General features: G+C 38.6%; 2 protein-coding genes across 6 annotated transcripts; one reads left to right on the top strand and one right to left on the bottom strand.

Moving 5' to 3' along the window:
- The first annotated feature begins 1,815 nt into the window (after positions 1-1,815).
- Positions 1,816-7,677, top strand: CREBZF (CREB/ATF bZIP transcription factor). 4 transcript variants are annotated; one of them, XM_012725665.1, is made up of 4 exons: positions 1,816-3,113; positions 3,323-3,400; positions 4,486-5,287; positions 6,277-7,677. In XM_012725665.1, the coding sequence occupies exons 1-2, from the start codon at positions 2,056-2,058 to the stop codon at positions 3,336-3,338; spliced, it is 1,074 nt and encodes a 357-aa protein (XP_012581119.1). In that variant the 5' UTR covers positions 1,816-2,055; the 3' UTR covers positions 3,339-3,400; positions 4,486-5,287; positions 6,277-7,677. The 4 variants fall into 4 exon arrangements, with proteins under 4 accessions (XP_012581119.1, XP_012581120.1, XP_012581118.1 ...); XM_012725666.1 differs by lacking the exon at positions 6,277-7,677 and having other exon boundaries at positions 4,486-4,554; positions 5,174-6,269; XM_012725664.1 differs by lacking the exon at positions 6,277-7,677 and having other exon boundaries at positions 4,486-6,269.
- Positions 7,678-10,181: 2,504 nt separating this feature from the next.
- On the bottom strand, positions 10,182-17,654 carry TMEM126A (transmembrane protein 126A). 2 transcript variants are annotated; one of them, XM_012725052.1, is made up of 6 exons: positions 17,552-17,654; positions 17,157-17,202; positions 16,221-16,341; positions 12,628-12,821; positions 11,323-11,437; positions 10,182-10,459 (listed from the first exon to the last, which is right to left on the bottom strand). In XM_012725052.1, exons 1-6 carry the CDS (start codon positions 17,597-17,599, stop codon positions 10,270-10,272), a joined length of 714 nt encoding a protein of 237 aa, XP_012580506.1. In that variant the 5' UTR covers positions 17,600-17,654; the 3' UTR covers positions 10,182-10,269. The 2 variants fall into 2 exon arrangements, with proteins under 2 accessions (XP_012580506.1, XP_004683315.1); XM_004683258.2 differs by lacking the exon at positions 17,157-17,202 and having other exon boundaries at positions 17,552-17,635.
- Positions 17,655-18,185: the final 531 nt, after the last annotated feature.

Genomic DNA, 18,185 nt, shown 5'->3' with positions numbered 1-18,185 from the left:
CTGGATACAGAATGCCAGTCACCCATCAACAGTTGACCTGTACACAGAGTGCCAGTCACCCATCAACAGTGCTGGATAGCATTGGCCAGTAGTGCCAGTCACTACCATTACAGTTCTTTGTGAGTTGTTGCTCCACAACAACTTTTTGAGACACCAAACCCAAGGCCTGGTGATCCTTTCAGGGGATGTCAGAGGCAGGCCAGAGGTAGATGCACCCAGCCCAGCTTCTGTCTCTGGTTTCTCTGCAAAGCTTTTCAGCTTCTTTTTTTTTCATCAGAGATTGGCTACTGAAGGCTTCTAAGAGCATCCAGTCCAAGTGAGCAAGTGTGTGGTCCAAGCAAGTAAGTCTAGTGAGCCCAAGTGAGCAAGTCTCAGAACACAGTGAAGCCGTCCAAGTAAGTCAGTCCAGAGCCTGAAAATCCAGACAGCACAGGTGTGCCAGCATTCTAAGCTTGCTTCTCTAGGGCCTTCTCTCCTCTTTCCAGGATCCCCCACCGATCAGCCTGTTTGGAGTATTGATTAATCTGCTCATAGTTCATCCCTTATGGGCCCAATCAATGATTCAGGCACCAAATCTGTGGGCTTCTCTACTCCTGGCAGCTTGAGGGAGCCACTTTGTTAGGGAAGGCCCCTTGGAGCCCTAGGGGGATTGGGGGATGGGATGACAGGGGAATCACTTCCATCACCCATCACCCATCACTGCTGGCAGAGCCAAGCAGCCTAAGCCTCATGGGCCTACTAGAGGCTGGTGGTAAAATACCCACCACATGCTGACACTTGCACTGCCTGAACCATAGTGCCTGGAGCCCCAAGGGAAGAGCCTTGGGTATCAGATATACCTCATAGCTGTTGAACCACAGGGAAAACAACCCTTCAGTAAGCATGCGAGAAAACTGCAAGTTCGCACTACTCCTGGGACCATTCTGATCATTCTAGCAGGGCAACAGAGGCAAGAGGTTAGTTTTGATTCAGCTGAGCAGCGGTTTGCCCTCCATGGCATTCCCCCTGATAGTAACACACCAGAAATTTGTCATTGCAATCTACACCCAAATTGGTACCAGTGATGTTATTATCCCAAAAGATCTCACTGATAACCTGCTTCAAAAAGAATTTGCATAAGCCCTGACACCAGGAAGATCTTCTGAGATACAAATTGCAGAACAGCTTGTTTGAGTGCACTTGCAAATTCAGCCAAAAAATCAACGCCACTTCTCAGTTCCAGGGAGCTATAAAATATTTTAACAAAATAAAACACATGGTAAAATGTTAGTTGTTGAACTGTTCAGTCTGGGTACTAGCTAGTATCGTTGACTTCAGAATGGATTTTGTATATTCTAATATTTTATATATTTTGGAAATTTTTTAAATAACTTGAAAAACTAAGTTATCTATGAGTGGTTTACTCGTTCACTTCTTGTCTCCTACTGTTCTATAAATGTTTTAGTGAAAAGCTCTTGGATTAAGATACAGGAGCATTTCAAGTGGCACTGATCACCAATTTTTAAATCCAGGCAGAGCCAGGATAACTTTTAAGATTATTCGGCCCTTTGGTGAAAACTCACTTTGGAGCGACACTGGTTCTACTGGAAGTGGAAACTAGAACACAAACGGCGGAGAACTGAGGGCTGCGAGAGCAGACTTTTCCAACAAACCTGGGGTTTGTGGTTTTCGCCTACGCGAACTGAATTACATCACCGAAGAGTCAGAATAACCCCCACTCCAGAGTTCGCTGAACTCTCGCGATACTAGAAGCTGGAGGCGCGCGAAATGCCGTGGGAGGGGCTGAGGCAAGACCGACAGACTTCCGGCCAGGCCGTTGTCTAGGTGGCACGGTCGAGTCATCTCTGGGCCTCGCCGCTCCGAGCTCGCATCCCTCCTCCCCCCCGCCTCGGCGCGGGGGGTCGACCCGCCGAGTAGGGCGGGAAGCGACTTGGACCTTCAGCTCCCTTTCTTTCTGGCTAGCTCCCAGCTACCCGCGCTGGGGCCTGGGGTCTTTGGGGCCCGCGAGGCCCGGTCTGAGTGGCCGGGGCCTACGTGGGCCCGCCACTGGGCTCCATGAGGCATAGCCTGACCAAACTGCTGGCGGCTTCGGGCAGCGACTCCCCAGCCCGCAGCGAGAGCCCGGCGCCGGCTGCGACCTGCTCACTGCCACAGGACCCGACCCGGGCGGCTGCGGCCGAGGAGGTGAAGGAGGAGGCCGCGGCCCTCGGATCTCCAGGCCGCCGCAAGCAGTCGCGCGGCGACGAGGGCGAGCTGGAGGCCGGAAGTGGGGGCCGCGGCGGCGTGGCCGTGCGCGCGCCCTCGCCTGAGGAGATGGAGGAGGAGGCCATCGCCAGCGTCCCAGGCGAGGAGGCGGAGGACATGGACTTTCTGTCCGGTCTGGAGCTGGCGGACCTGCTCGATCCTCGGCAGCCGGACTGGCCCCTGGAGCCCGGGCTCAACTCGCCCGGGCCTCTCTCGTCCGGCGGAGGCTCAGATAGTGGCGGCCTGTGGCGAGGGGACGATGACGACGAGGCCGCGGCTGCCGAGATGCAGCGCTTTTCTGACCTGCTGCAGAGGCTGTTAAACGGTATCGGAGGCTGCAGCAGCGGCAGTGACAGTGGAGGCGGCGAAAAGAGGCGGAGAAAGTCCCCTGGAGGCGGCAGCGGCAACGACAACAACCAGGCGGCGACAAAGAGTCCCCGGAAGGCGGCGGCGGCTGCTGCCCGTCTCAACCGGCTGAAGAAGAAGGAGTACGTGATGGGGTTGGAGAGTCGAGTCCGCGGGCTGGCGGCCGAGAACCAGGAACTGCGGGCCGAGAATCGGGAGCTGGGCAAGCGCGTGCAGGCACTGCAGGAGGAGAGTCGCTATCTACGGGCTGTGTTAGCCAACGAGACCGGACTGGCTCGGTTGCTGAGCCGGCTGAGCGGCGTGGGACTGCGGCTGACCACCTCGCTCTTCAGAGACTCGCCCGCCGGTGACCATGACTACGCTCTGCCCGTGGGAAAGCAGCAGCAGGACCTGCTGGAAGAGGATGACTCAGCGGGAGGAGTGTGTCTTCATGTGGACAAGGATAAGGTGTCGGTGGAGTTCTGCTCGGCGTGCGCCCGGAAGGCGTCGTCTTCTCTTAAAATGTAGGGTCAAGTAATCTGCTCTTTATCCGCGTTTACCCCTTTCAACTCCCTTACACCATGTAAAACACCTTAGTGGGACATCTTCACTGGACACATTTCAGAGGAGGAAAAAACGTAATATTGAGTCTTTAAGTGTTTAGCTAAAAGCATGAATGTGACACTGTAACCAACTCCTAAGATAACATGTGACTATTAAATCTCTCTGACAGTTTCTTTTTTAGGTGATTTCCTTCCTGCCAGGCTCCGTTGTAGGGGTTACAGAACAGTCGTTCCCGCCTCACAACCTGGTAAGGATCCATCTCTTCACGTAACGCTCATGCTCTGCTGCTTAGTCTACTTTAATGGGCAACATCTCAATTTGTGTGTGTGTGTGTGTGGTTTTTCTTTTATTTTTTGGAAGGTGGGAGGGGAATCTAATTTGGGCCCTGTCCACCCTGGAAACAGACTTGTGCTGGTCAATACTGTATTTAAGATGTTTCCTCTGGTTGAACTAGCTGTTAATGTGTCCCCTTGTTCAGACTTGCGTGTGTACCTAGCTCTTCTGTCCCCAGTGTGGACATGGCCTTGGATGACATCGGTTCCAACTGTACACTGAAAGCTGCTAATAGAGATACAGTTTGGAGACAGTGAAACAGGTGAAGTTGAATGGAAGTTCCGAGTTGTACAAGGTGCAAACCGGAATTCCAATTTTAGAGCAACTTTTCAGAGGTTGACAATAAGCACATGGGGCATGCAAAATGTGATAGTTGTTTTGCTGAAGATGACAGAAATCTCTTACCTATTCAACAATGCCTTTTAGTTTTCAGTAGAGACCTAGAAATACAATCTACTGAGATTAACATACTTTAATATCTCTCTAGTGGAGAAGTTGGAAATTAACATGCATATCAGACTCCTGTGTTAGTTAATGGAAGGAAGAATAAAAATGGTTAATGAAATGTCTCTATAAGGACCAGCACAGTGATTATTACCCTATCACTGAGTATGAATAAATTGTTGAACTCCTTTATTTTTGTTGTATTAAAATTCTAGGTTAAATTTGTGTATGATTAAATATTGAAGGTTGTGAAATGTGAATGAAAACGTGTAAAGTGAGGCTTCACAAAGAATCTTATTCTTTTTTAAGGTCCTACTTACAAATTAAATATTAAAATTAAGTGGTTCTCACTAACTTTGATAATATGATTGACAGTTTTTCCAAAGATGGGATATATTTTTCCCTTGAAAAAATCTTCTCTGTTTGCTATTGTTCAGTTGTATAACTTGAGTTATGGTATTCTTCAGTGTTGAGCATTACAAAATTCTTTGTGAAACATCACTGTATGATAAAGTATATACATATTTAGCATCCTTGTTTTTCTTTGTGCTAAAGTGGATACAGCTGTTGGGGCAGAAGAGACGGGACCAGCTGCTGGCCACATTTCCTGCTTTATTTTAAAAGGTAGTATAAGAAATGAGGAAAAGAGGTAATATCAGGGCTTCTGCTATCTTTTATTTTAAACTGTTCATGATTAAAAAGTATTTTCCAGCAGTCCAAAGATGTAAGTTATCTTACACATAAAATGTTTTATTTTGTTGTTACTTGCTTATGAAAATGGAATCCTTGTTCTTGGACAACTGTAACTGTTTTGTTGCCAGATAATACAATTTGAGACTTAACTCGGTCTCTGGTTTCCAGTGCATCACAGCATATTTTGTAAAATCATCTACTGCACTTGAGCATGAATGGGTAGTAGCCAGACTCAACCAGGAGTGATGAACCTGCTTATACCTAAGTGCAGGAGCAAGCCCCTCACAATGCAGCTGCATGGATTTTTAGTGCCTACTGAATTATATATATCTATATATATAAACCAAAAGTAGTTGGAAAAATTATTTGAAATGACTAATTTGTGCTATCTTTATGGAATATGTTAAATGTAGTTTTTGAAACAAAAGCCTTGAATTGAAATTTAATTAATACTTGAACATTTTGTATATATTTCTTTGTATATAATTTTGTGCAGTACCAATGACAAAATTATGGTGTCATAATAAAATCAGGTTTGTTGATCTTTCAGTTATGGGCTCAAAGAATTTATTCATCTCTAACTGACATTGGAAAATAATGGATGAAAATAGGAAAAATGATTGTTATTAATGCTGACTGTGGGTCTTAAAAGGTTCTGGAAGCAGTAAGTGTGTTTTTCTAAAAATTATACTATTCCCTTGGAATATTTTCTTCCTAACATCAGTGCTTTTCCTGCATTATTTGAATTTGGGGGGCTTGGGGAGAAATAGTAGTCAAAGCTTTCTGAATTGGGATGCTTTGAAATTCCAAGTGTAGATTTTTAGGATGTCATTTTATAAATGGCAGTTTTGGGAAATACTTGATTAAGAACTTCTGAGAATGGAGATTAGTTTTTGCTTATTTTAAAAGCTCCTTTGTTAGGTTCCTTATGTTTAAATGTCTTAGTTTCCATTTCATTCTTTTTTTCCTAATTTTGGTAACTTAATGATTTTGTCATTTTTTTACATCAACTTCATGGTCTTGTTTTTACATGGTATTGCATGTATTTAGGACCTAATCTAATAGGGGTTTTAAATAAATTGAGTCACTGATGTGTAAGCACATTTTGATGTAAATGTTTGGTTTCTGAATTTACAACAGATCTGTTTATTTCAGTATGTAGTAAATATCTTAAAGTGTCTATTCACAACTTGTAAATTAAAAAGTTATTAATATGAAACCGTTGTCTTACTATTTTTAGAAAATTGTGTTCTGAATGATTAGTTGGATAAAGGAAATTTCTGGAATATATTCTTTTGAATTTTTCAGGCTTGACTGCTGTAATTAATGAGAACATTTTAGTACTTGGGGAACTTGTTTTTTGTATATTATGCTTCTATGGCAGAATGATATAGAACTAAAGATAGAGCATTTAAATACTTGTTTTCTGATGGTGACAGGAATTCATACATTGATAAACACATCATATTGACCTATTTCTAGCATATTGACTTAACTGTTTCTGCACTTCGTTGACCAGACATATCTAAAAATTTTCACATTTGTTAAAATGTTAGTCACACCTGATATGAGCCGACAAAGTTTTCAGAATATTTGAAATATTTGTGCGTTTTATAATCACTAAATTAATCTCTCTCTCTTCTCTTTAAACAGCTTAGCAGTGTCTGCAAAAAACGAATCTTTTCCTACAACCTGTTAACTGACTGGACTGATGGTAACAAAGTAATTGTGGGAGCCATGTCGGTCAAAAATTTGGCATCTGCTGAAAAATGAATGCCATTTTCAAGTTCCCAAATTACTTCTATACTGATTTCACTTTCCAGAAATGGAGATATGAAAAGATTCTCTGGAATCCTTGAAAGACTTAATAGAAATACATCAGACTAAGTTAAATTTTGGAGCAAAATTACACTTTTTTTTTGTCTTTCATGGGAATGATACACAGGTCTTTGCATACTTTTAAAAAGTTGTAACCATTGGAGAAGAGAATTACAGTATTTCGTTGAGAAATATTATTTACATAATCAACACATTCTATGGGGCTACATTTAGTGAAGCATAATTAAACTATAAACAGGCTATTAATAATTACGTGACATATCATGAGTTTACATTTTCTGGAACATGAAAGATAATCTGAGGTACAAATAGACTTTGCTGAGTAGACTCTAAAAGGTAATTAAAGCCCTTAGCTGTATAGATTAGCCTTTCAGAATAGATGCATTGAATTGTCTGCATATCTCTGAAAAAGCTAATTATGATTAAATGTGTTGGTAGTTACTTGCAATTCAGGGTAATACCAGGGTATGTAGGTTTTTAGTTTTTGGTTGCTTTAGCTTTCTCTGAGTACTTGACAAATAGCTTGAGGTTTTCCAATGAAACTATTCTAGTTCTACTATTTTACATTAAAACTTGTCTAGTATATAGAAGGGGCTTTATAGTATTCTGCATGATGGGCGTGGTTTTCCTGTGGAGTATGTTTTAATTGAAACTTTTATTACAAGTCTGATAAAACACAAAAACTGGATTGTTTTCATTTTTGTTGGATTATGCTAATATATCATTTATCTGGTCTAGATTGGCATTGTATCATACTGACTTCTTTGGGACTGTGTAGAAGATAGAAGTGTTAGGGGGGGATAGGAGATAGGCTCTATTCTTTCCAGAAAGACTCATCATAACCGCTTGGTTATTGTGTTAGTATATACAAAACTTACTACATTCAGCTAGTTTCTTGTAATGTGAATGTATTGAGTGCCTGTGAAACAAGGCAACAAAAAGATTGTCAATGGCTATACTTAAGTGGCTGATGGATACCCTAGTATTAGCAGTGGTTGCCCTGGGACAACTGAAGATGAGGCCTCACTACTAGTTGGTGACAGTAAATGCTCCTTTGGTGGAACACAGTGGATAATTCATTGATATGAGTAATTACGTTGCAAGCACAGTATTAATATATTTGAACTTGGATACTGTGGTACTTTGCCAAACATATACCCTGTGAATCTTACAATAGCGTGCTAAGCTTTGATTTGGCTTAGACTGAAAAGTCATTTAAATTATTTTCAAGTGTAAATAAACTATATACATGGAAATAATTTAAATTTTATTCTGAAAATAAAATATTAGGAAAATAAATCATGTAATATTAGTAAAAAATAGAATTTTTCTTAGATGTAAGTTAATAGAAAGTTGCTTGTTAGTTTGCCTTTGTCATTGGTTTGGTTATAATAGTGTTTCAATTCTACCTCTTCTCCAATTTGTACATTCAGGATTTTAGATTTATTTTTTTCCATTTTTTAAAAAGAAACCAGTTTACATGAGATTTTTTTGGATTTCATTGACCCCAAGTTACTTGTTTTGTTGAAGGTATTGTGTTCAATTTTCAATGAATCTAAAAACCTAGTCAGACATTTTGAATATCTGTGTAATTCTGTAATATGCATGGATATGAATTTTCCTGGTAGCCCATTTTAGAATGTGCCTCCAAATTCTGTACCTTTACTGTGTTCCTACTGAGGTCAATTTCCAAGACCACTGGCTTTTTTTTAGTGTTCTACAGTTTGGGGTGGGGGGGTGGGGGTGGAAATATATTAACATACACCCTTCTAATTTAAAAAATTTAAGCATACAAAATAAATTGTAAAAGATCTACGTAGTTTCACTGTGACTGCACTGAAATATTTAAAAAAAAAATTTTCGTGACTAAGGCAGCTTTCTTTAGATCTTGACTGTAAATAACTAAGTCTCTTTAGATTGCAGTCAGATCAGATCATGGTAGGTTCATAGGTCTTATCTGCCCCAGCACCAAAAATAATGGTAGATTTGTAGCGGTAGATTTAAAATAGCATGCTCTCTAACACATAGTAGAGGACAGATGTCAACGAAAGATCCTTCTTGGTTACACATACCAATCCTTATATCCATTTGTAGATGGTACACTAAGTGTTAAATACTGTGGAAGTGTTAAAAATAGGATAAATTAAGGAAACAATCAGTATTAAAGCATTAGTTGTCAGTGCATTTTGAATTACCCAATTACAACATTTTAAATATTAAGGGGGCAAAAGTTTAGTTATTTGTGGTCCTATTTTGAAGTTGGGAATTACCTTGTTTTCACTGCTATAAGAAGAGCTCTGCCTTAGAGGTGACAGAATACAAATAAAATGGGTTAATTTGGGGTCACAGAACTTTATCTTAACATTTTAGCTTATGAAATTGGTATTTATCTTCTAATGTTTTTCCTAATTATGAAAGTAAAGCATACTCACTTTAGGAAACTGGGGAAATACAAAAAGGAAGCAGGATGAAAAAAAAAATCTGTAATTTTATAACTAAGAAAATACACAGTGTAAATCGTAGTTCTTTGACCTCATGAACAGGACCATTTCTTACATAAGTTCGGTTGAATATACCTTTGCTTGCTGAAAAATTGAAAATGTATTTTGATGGTTTCAAATTTTAAGTCTAGCTGCAGGTGTTATTTCTTTTATAAGAAATGGAAAACCTGTTTTACCTGCAACACTGCCTTTTCTAAGTGACAGGAGAAATTCTCCTTTCATGTAATTTTTAAGTAGGTTAAGGTGACAAACATGTTACTGTATTAGGCAGGAGTAGCTGCTTGTGAATATGGCTGCTTGTGAATATGGTAAGATTCTCATGAATATTGATCTAAGATGGCACTTGATATTTTGTTGGGTGTGACTGGCTTATTTCCTAATTCTTGGCTTAGATCTGCACTGTCCAATACTATAGCTGTTAGCTCTAACTAGGTAAAAAATTAAAAATTTGCACTAATCACATTTCAGGTACTCAGTAGCCATATGTGGGCTAGTGATCAACATAATTGACAATCAGATATGAAACATTTTCATTATCAGAGAAATTTTCTTTTAAACAATGATTTAGAAGCTGTCGCATAAAAAAGTGGTTTAAAGAACTGGGATGATATGCTTTAGGAAGGAAAACAATAGGTTAATTTAAAGAATCAAAATGATCTATCTTTTGAGGAATAGATTAGGATGTTTTAGAAAGCAAAACCAGGAATTATAGCAAGAATATTCTAGCACTTGACTGCCTTAAATGGCAGGTGTTAAGTTATGTAACTTAAGAGATTTTTGCCTCAGTCTTTAAAAATACAGCTTTCCACAGATACAAACAAAGTGACCTTTGAAGCAGCACTAGAATAGGTGAAGCTGAGCCTAAATAACTATTTTTCAAAAATACTGGAATTAATCCTTGAGAAATGTTAAATATGCTCTGAAATTCTATGGAAACTGAATTGGGAAACTGAAGTGTAGCATTTGCTGTAGAATATATATGTATTTTTTTCTGCCTATTTTCACTCGTTTTGGCTTCTTTTTTAAGAGGTCTCTAGTGAAAACTGCTGTATGCTATTGTTATAGGCCAGACTGCTTTATATAAAGGAGTAGAAATAGCAAAATAGAAGAGACAAGGCAAACTAGACAATTTAATTACACTGTTGTCTGAGAGGTTAGCCCTTTTGTTGCCCTGGCCAGCTTTTTGTTTTAGGTCCCAAAATTGTACCTCATGAAATACAAAGTGCAAGTCTTTATGTTTATTCATACATTAGACATAGATTAATTACACGATTTTATTTTTGTGTACATACTTGCTTAGCACTCATTAAATTTCTAGGCCAGTTTCAGGTAACTGGAGAGCCTTTATAAGTAGTTTATATTGTCTAGACCCAAGGTATGCAGTAAACATAGTCTGAAGCAAAATGGGAAACAGCATCTTCCTGAAAACAGGTTTAGAAATTCTAATCCAGTAATTTAAGATGTTTCCTTTCTCTGGTAGCAGAGCTGAGTTATACCTGTAAAAAAACATTGATACAGTTCACCAGAAAGGAAATTTTATTAGGTAGCAAACTTATGTACAGTATATATTACTTCCAGAGGTTTTAAGAGGAAACTAGTTTCCTCTTCAATATTAGGGTAATAATACTAATCAATATTAGTTCTAAAAATTCTTTTTTGGCGGGTGGGGGGTGTCTTTCTGTTTCATCTCTGAAGGTTCAAACAGCATAGCCTATTTGATAGAAGAGTTCATCTGAAAATAAGCAGGCTTATACCTAGACATTTTTGATAGGATTTTCCTTTAATAGAAGTGCTCACTTTAGACTACTGTGTTTATGAAGTAGCTTTTTTATGTTATACATCATATTTACAGCTTTGTAGCTGGAATTCAAAATACAAAGTTGAGAACTTGAGCTACATACCAAGAGATAAAGTATGATAAATGTCTAGAACTGTTTGAAATTCTTGAGATGTAATTTTGATTACTTATTAAGAGAATTTTATTAAAGTTACTGCTCTAAAAAATAGAAAATGGGCCCTCTCTGGTGGCATTAGGATCAGCACTGCAGGCTGGTGGAACTCAGTGCAAGTTACATTCCCAGCCCCAGACGTGATCCACATGGCGTGGCAGGCGTCTCCTGACCCGCCCACTGCTCCTCTCAGCATTGTACTTCTATCAGTCTGCCTGTTGTGCTCTCCCGGTCCCTACAGTTCTGGCTTGTATCTCCTCAGTTCTGTATGCATAAATAAATAAATCATTAAAAAATATATATAAAAAAGTAAAAAAAAAATAGAAAATATGTTACTATTCAAAGTTGCACATGTTCTAGGCAGTTATTTATAAAAGATTCAGTGATGATGAGAAAACAAAGAATCCTACCTGGCTGCTAGGCCTCCATTCACAGGTAGAGCCAAGAAAACAGGGTAAAGACCACCCAAAACAAAACCAACCAATCCTCCCCGTGTCACAGTACATGTTTCACAATTCAAGTCACCTAGGAAATAAATACTGGAAATGAAGGTCATGACAGTCAAGCAAACATGGTTTAAAGAATACAAGGTTCCCTTTTACGTGTCACATTTTCAGGCAGTAAATAATAGCAAAGGCAATTCTACAATGCGTGTTAAAAGGTATAAATAACTGCATGTATACATCACCTTAGACATCCAGGAATTACGTAAATTTATCTTAGGAAAAGTTCTTAATTTGTTCTAAATATGTGAATATATTAATAGTAAAGGCAATTCTACAGTGCATGTTAAAAGGTATAATAACTGCATGTATAGATCACAGACAGCCAGGAATAATGTAAACTTATCACAGGAAAAGTTCTCTTAATTTGTTCTAAATTTGAATATAATATCTTGGTTTGTACTTCTAGCTTTTTGCGTTTGTACTAGCAAACTAGAGCTAATATATTTGTCTTTAAAACAATTCCTATGCCATCTTATATTCTTACATAATTTGATATAACTTTATTTTTATAAATTACTCTTTCCAAATTAATGTTTATTAAAAGTAGCTAAGTTTTCACTCAGTCTGTTCAGTTCAGTGTCTGTAGGTCTCTCTGGATTATAAAATTTCCTTTCATATTGAACATAACCAAGCAAAATACTCATGCAAGTAAATAGTATTTAATTTGAGATAGCATTTAGGAAGATGTTAGTGGATTGTCTCCTTCCTCACAACCTGTAGTACTATTTTGATGCCATTAATTAAACTTTTTTTTTTATGATTAACTGTTCTCAAAGCACTCAGCACACAATAAGCTGTCAAGGAGAAATCAAGAAACCATGTTTGGTAGTTATTAACTACATAAAGAGTCTTAGTACTTTTCCCCTTAAAAATACACAAATATTTTTTAAAAAGATTAATCCAGTCAACATTTTAAAAAAATTGAAAATACTTCCTACTCTGAGTACTGTGGGGAAGCTAGAGAAAGGAAAATATTTAGAACTGCTGGGGAAGTTAGATAAAATATTTAGAATTGCATTTTATTTGTTTTGTAAATAAATGATACTAATATGAATAAACTACCGCTTAACACAGAGGTTTGAAATGTTCAGTCTTACTGAAAGTGCTAAGACTACATTATTGCAGTGTTGCTATTTGATAAATAGTTAAGGATTAGTGTAAGGCACAACAATTATTAACACAAACTGATGATAGTGAAACAGAACTTACCTGTACTCAAAGGCATATTTACAAAACTTCTGTAAGATAGATCTGCTGTCAGAAAAGGGATCACTGCCATTGGTAAGCCAGAAGCTATGCGAGCCTGGGTCACATTTAAGACACGTCGAAAAAGACTATTTGCTATTAATCCACAGAGAGCTGCGTTAATTCCTACATATGTTGACCCATGTTCAAGTAGATTCCTGAGTGGGTGAGGAAAAATAAAACAGTAACCTTTTCTTTGGCTCTGTTGTGTGTGTGAGCGCTGCAAGAAATTCTGGCGTCTTAATTTATCAGGATTTTAGGAGCAGTAGGATAAAACATCCCTTCTTGGCCCTCCCTGGTGGCGCAGCGGGTTAAAGCACTGCACTGAGAAACTAGAGCCACTTTCGCATGAGTTCGATTCCCGCCTGCCCCGGAGGTGACCACATGGTGTGGCAGACCTCTCCTGACCCACCCGCTGCTCCCCTCAGCAGTGTACTTTGTTGATCTGCCTGTTCTGCTCCCCACTCTGTCTCTGGTGAAGCCTCTCACCGCCCCTGAGCCTCTGGCCTGTACCCCGGTTCTGTATGTACAAATAAATAAATCTTTAAAAAAAAAAAAAATCCCCTCTTAACTTAATGAAATAAACACCTTTTAAAATCATGTTTTACAAGATTTTTATTGTAAAAGGCTTGAAAATATAAACACAATAGTGAGGTCTTACTAAATATATTTTGTGATTTTGCAAAAGATACTTTGCAAAGGAACTTTACAAAATGTTATCCCCAACTGTACATCAGGGGAGAAGTTCTGAAGAGTGGTTTTGATTTGAATTCCTCTGGGAGCTACAATACCCAGTATTTAACCTCTAACTCATCACACAGTATAAAGCATTATTTTATAATTATTGATTTATAGATCAGGTTTCCCACTAGCCTGTACAAAACTTGAAGGTAATGGATACAGGGCTATATTCTTGATTTCACTAACACTTTTTTGACATATAGCATTCAGTGAGGTAGAGTTAATGTTTTCACACTTCCCTGAAGCACTAGGATTGGGACTGAGGGTGAGGTTGAAGGAGTACTAACATTGGAGGAATACACTGTGCTAGGTACTTTGCAACAACCTATTGAAATGAGAAATTAATACTCTGAGATAATTAAGTGGTACATCTGGCTTTAAAACCAAAGTGCTTGAATTTAAAATTCACGTTCTATGCATTCATTACCTTTGGGCAGGGGGTGTCGGTGGGGAAAGATCTCAACTGGTATTAGTGGATAGTGAAAATACTCCAAACTCTAGCTTGCTCTTTTAAAAAATTTTTTACCATCTGTCTTGCCATCTACAATACAGGTATCAACCACTACATTACCTTTAATTTGGACAGCCACTCCTACAACTTCTGTGGTTATCACCCATCTTAAAATCGCTTTCTAGGAATTCTAAGTGAGCTTTCTATTTGTGTAAGGTATTAACTTGTCAGGTTTGCAGTCAAAATAGTGCTTGTCATTCAGTCACTGAGCTCCTACACTATGCAGCAAACTTGGGTGATGAAGATAAATCTACCTTCATTTTTTTCAGTTTATTACTAGAAGATGAAAAATGTAAATGAGATATAACAGAAGACTAGTACATGGTAGTAGTAATAAAAGAGAAAAGGCAGTTTAGGATACACAAGACAATATTTAAGGAATAATGAAAATCTAGAAAACTTTCAAACAACATCGGAAAACTATTATGAGAGACTTGTGTATTTAATCTGAAATGTTCTACATCCATTTTAATCAAAATGGAACCAATGCTCAGATTTTTGTCCATATATTTTATATATTATAAAAGTTCTAAATTATAATTACACAAATAGTGTTAGATATAGTAAATTTGACAAATACATAAACAAGCAGTGCAGCAAAATCTGGATATCAAGTTTGCTATCTCCCAGTTAGATTTTAATTTCTTAATTGCTTTTAAGTCACATTTTTTAAGTTCATAATTCATTTACTACAAAATTATTAAGTAGTTAGCAGCCCCTTTGCCAGGCAATTTTCAAGATGTCTATACCACCAGTCACTCATGACTTGTCAAGACATGTGCAACAAAATAACTAGATCCATAACACATGAAATACAAGACCAAATTTAACAGGTAACAAGGAAATACAGATTACATGAAATTTCTTTATAGATCAGGAATTGAAATTTTTGAAATTAAAGGTTAATACACTTAAGAACTTTACAAATAACCACTAAATATATCTAATGGTAACACAAAAAAGGAGTGAGGATTTAAACCTAAAGAGAACCAAGAGACAGGAAAACTGGGGAACAAAGCAAAGATAACAAGATCCTATCATTGGCATCCAATTTGAGTTAATATTTGAGAGCAATTTATTACTTCCAGTATTAAAAGTTAACTTTCAGTTAAAATCACTTGATTCTCCTTTATAGCTGCTGAAAATCTCATGACTGTCTTCCAAAGCTGCTATCATCTATCCTACCCTTGTTAGTCTTTCTGGTTCTCCCTACTTTTATGGGCTTGGAAACTTGCTTGAAAAGTTGTTTTCACTCAGGAAAACATCAAACAGTGTGTATATGTGTGGTGGGTAAAATATTAGTGTGGGAACAAACTACGAAATTTCACCAAATTCTCACTACTGTCTTTGGTTTTTATGTTTTCCTATGTTGAAATGGCTAAATAACAGAGTTTGGCCAAGACAGATTATACCTCCCAAATATATTTTACATCCAACATTTCTTCATCTCAGCTCACCACCCCACCATCATCTCTCACCAGGATTACTATGCCAGTTTTACTACTGTATTCCACTTTTCTCCTCTTAAACCTAATTTCCAAAAAGCAACTGGAATATTCTTTCAAAATGTCAGCTGGATCACTACATTCCATGTTTAAAAAACCTCTTCCTGTTAATATACCCATTTCCCTTGAGCTTCAGTAACTCTTGATTCCTCAAAATGACAAAATTCTGCTGTCCTGTGGCTTGGGTGTGTAACATTTGCCTCTGAAATAGCGTGCCCCTTTCTTTCCCAGGCTGGCTCCCTTTCATCCTTTTTAATCTCAGATTTTAGTCAGAGGGGCCTTGCCAGTGATAAGTACTCTAAAGTCTCACAGAAGTAAACTAATTCACTCATTGTTGTCTTCAAAGATGAGTATGTTTTCTATATATCCTTTTTCTGTTTAGTGATACCTTAAAGATATTCGAACAGAAATCCTATTTTTGCTGACATTCCTTATCTAGCATGGAATTCTCCTACCCTGTAAGTATAGTGATAGAAATGAATTGAGAAAGAGGATAACATCTATTTTCAAGTTTTGTTATTTGGAGTCCATTTGTTAGTATGAGGCCATAAATGCTCACATTTGACTATATGCTGAGCCAAAAAAAAAAAAAAAATAAGAACCATCACATAATTAGATAATGTCCAAACATGAATACTTGCATGGATATAAAGCACAATCACTATTAATCTCTCTGGCCGTTAGTTTTTCTCATGAAGGGAAAGCACCATTTCCTTATCTCTGTTTATACTCAAATTAAGTTGACATAATAAACTGATGAAAGCCACCTGGTAAATAAAGTTTTTAAGAAGGGATCTTACCTGTCTGCTTCTGGAAGTTGGTTAATTTTTCTGGTTATAATGTTGAAAATTAAGTTTTCTTTGGCAGTATCATCCGGTTCATGATTTTCCATCTTGAGTATTAATTTTTCAAAATATGTATCTATAGAAAAATGAGTAAGTCTTAAGACCACACATCTTTAGAAACAACTAGTTATAAACTGAAGTCATACTCTACAAAATCAATGCATATACATCATTAACAAAAATAATAATTTCCAGGTGATAACAGAAACCAGAACATAAAAGGGACAACAAGGGGAGACTGGAAATACAGAATATAATCCTTAAAGATAGGCAATTTGGGGGCCCTCCTTGGTGGCACATTGGGTTAGAGCATAGCAACTAGTCTCAGCCACCTCAGGACAAGTTTGATCCCCTGCCAAGGAGTGTGGCAGATTTCTCCTGTCTAGCCCACTACTCCCCTCAGCAGTGTACTTCAAGAATCTACCTGTTCTGCCCCTCATTCTGTCTGGTAAATCCTCTCGCCATACCTGTACCCCAGTTCTGTATACATAAATAAATCAATCTTTAAAACTGATATTAACCAAAATTACTTACATTCATCAATTAGATATTTTAAAGATAAGCTGGTATGAGAAAGTATTTGCAATATAACTGACAAAAGAGTAAATAGTATACAGAACATAGAAAAAAGAAAAAGAAAAAAAGGCAAGCAACAGGAGAAAAATTGACCAAAAGTTTTGAACAATCACTTCACAAAGTGAAAGAATGCTTAACCTGGTCAAATTCAAGGAAACAGAAACATGCAAGATGCCAGTGTGCACTTAGGTTAGCTTAAATCTGACAATTTCAATTAATGACAAGAATGTTAGGGTGGTGGTGCTGGTGGAAGTGGAACCCGCCCAATTTGGCCACACTGGGAAAGGTATTCCGTAAGTGGGTAAAAGTTCTGACCTCGCAGCCCACAACAGGTCACAGTGGTGTCCTCGTTATTAATTTCCTATAAAAGACAAAGGCACCTTAAGGTTTACCATGCATTTACTTTCACCTCATTCAGATTATATACAAAACAGGCTATGAGTAACTAAAATTGGGCCTGTGAAAAAATAAGGCCAGTCGCTGTGAACAGGCTATAAATCCAAGATTAAATTATGTTGTCGGCATTCTACTCCCCCTCTCCTGGCTTCATTGAAACAAAAAGTAAAAAGGCTCTGGGCGCCCAGGGGCGATTCCTCCCCTTGCTACTAGGTCCGGGATCCCAGCTCCATGCTGCCGGGAACAACGTGTCACCATGCTGAGCTTCTAATACCAAGGCAGTTACTGTACCCCTTTACCCTAAGTGCCAGTACCTTACTCTCCCAGCAGTAGGTTGCTCCTCCAATATTCCCCAGCCGCATTGAGGCTCACAGTAACCTTCGCCCAGCTCGCCAGGGAGCAGCCATGTTGTTGACACGTGACTGGCCCGCGGGGCGCGCGCCTTCGCGGCTGCTGATTGGGTTCTCCGCGTCGCGGTTCGGAGCAGTGGCCACGGCTTCCTGCAGACCCGCCTCCAACCGGGAGAGTAGTTGAGCCTCGCAGTGTGGATTTTAGGTGAGCTCGGAGAGTACTAGTTATCAACTACCCCCACTTCCCGGGACTGACATTGTGAAACTTTGGCATGAAAGTTTTGTGACCCTAAACCTGCCCTTTCACTGAAAAGCTACCTTGTGCAAATAACCTATGGGTCAGTGGAACTTACCTTTTAGGTGTTAACATAGAGTACAGGAAAATTGCCCAGTTATATACCATGGGTGTACCGCTCCATTTATTTTTCAGTTCTCTCTTGGATCATATGCTTCGTCATGATTTGATTGATTGTCTCACTATAATAGAGCAGGATCTTTTTTTTTTTTTGGAGGATCCCTTCTGCCCTAATGAGTACCAGTTGCAACAGGATTGACTGAATGTGGCCAAAGAAATTCTTTAAAGAGCACATGGGACTAT

Source organism: Condylura cristata, unplaced genomic scaffold, assembly GCF_000260355.1.
Source record: "Condylura cristata isolate star-nosed mole 26May11 unplaced genomic scaffold, ConCri1.0 scaffold00015, whole genome shotgun sequence".
Lineage (NCBI taxonomy): Eukaryota > Metazoa > Chordata > Mammalia > Eulipotyphla > Talpidae > Condylura > Condylura cristata.
The sequence above is the reverse complement of the archived record's forward strand: the minus strand, read 5'-3'. Positions and strand labels throughout refer to the sequence as shown.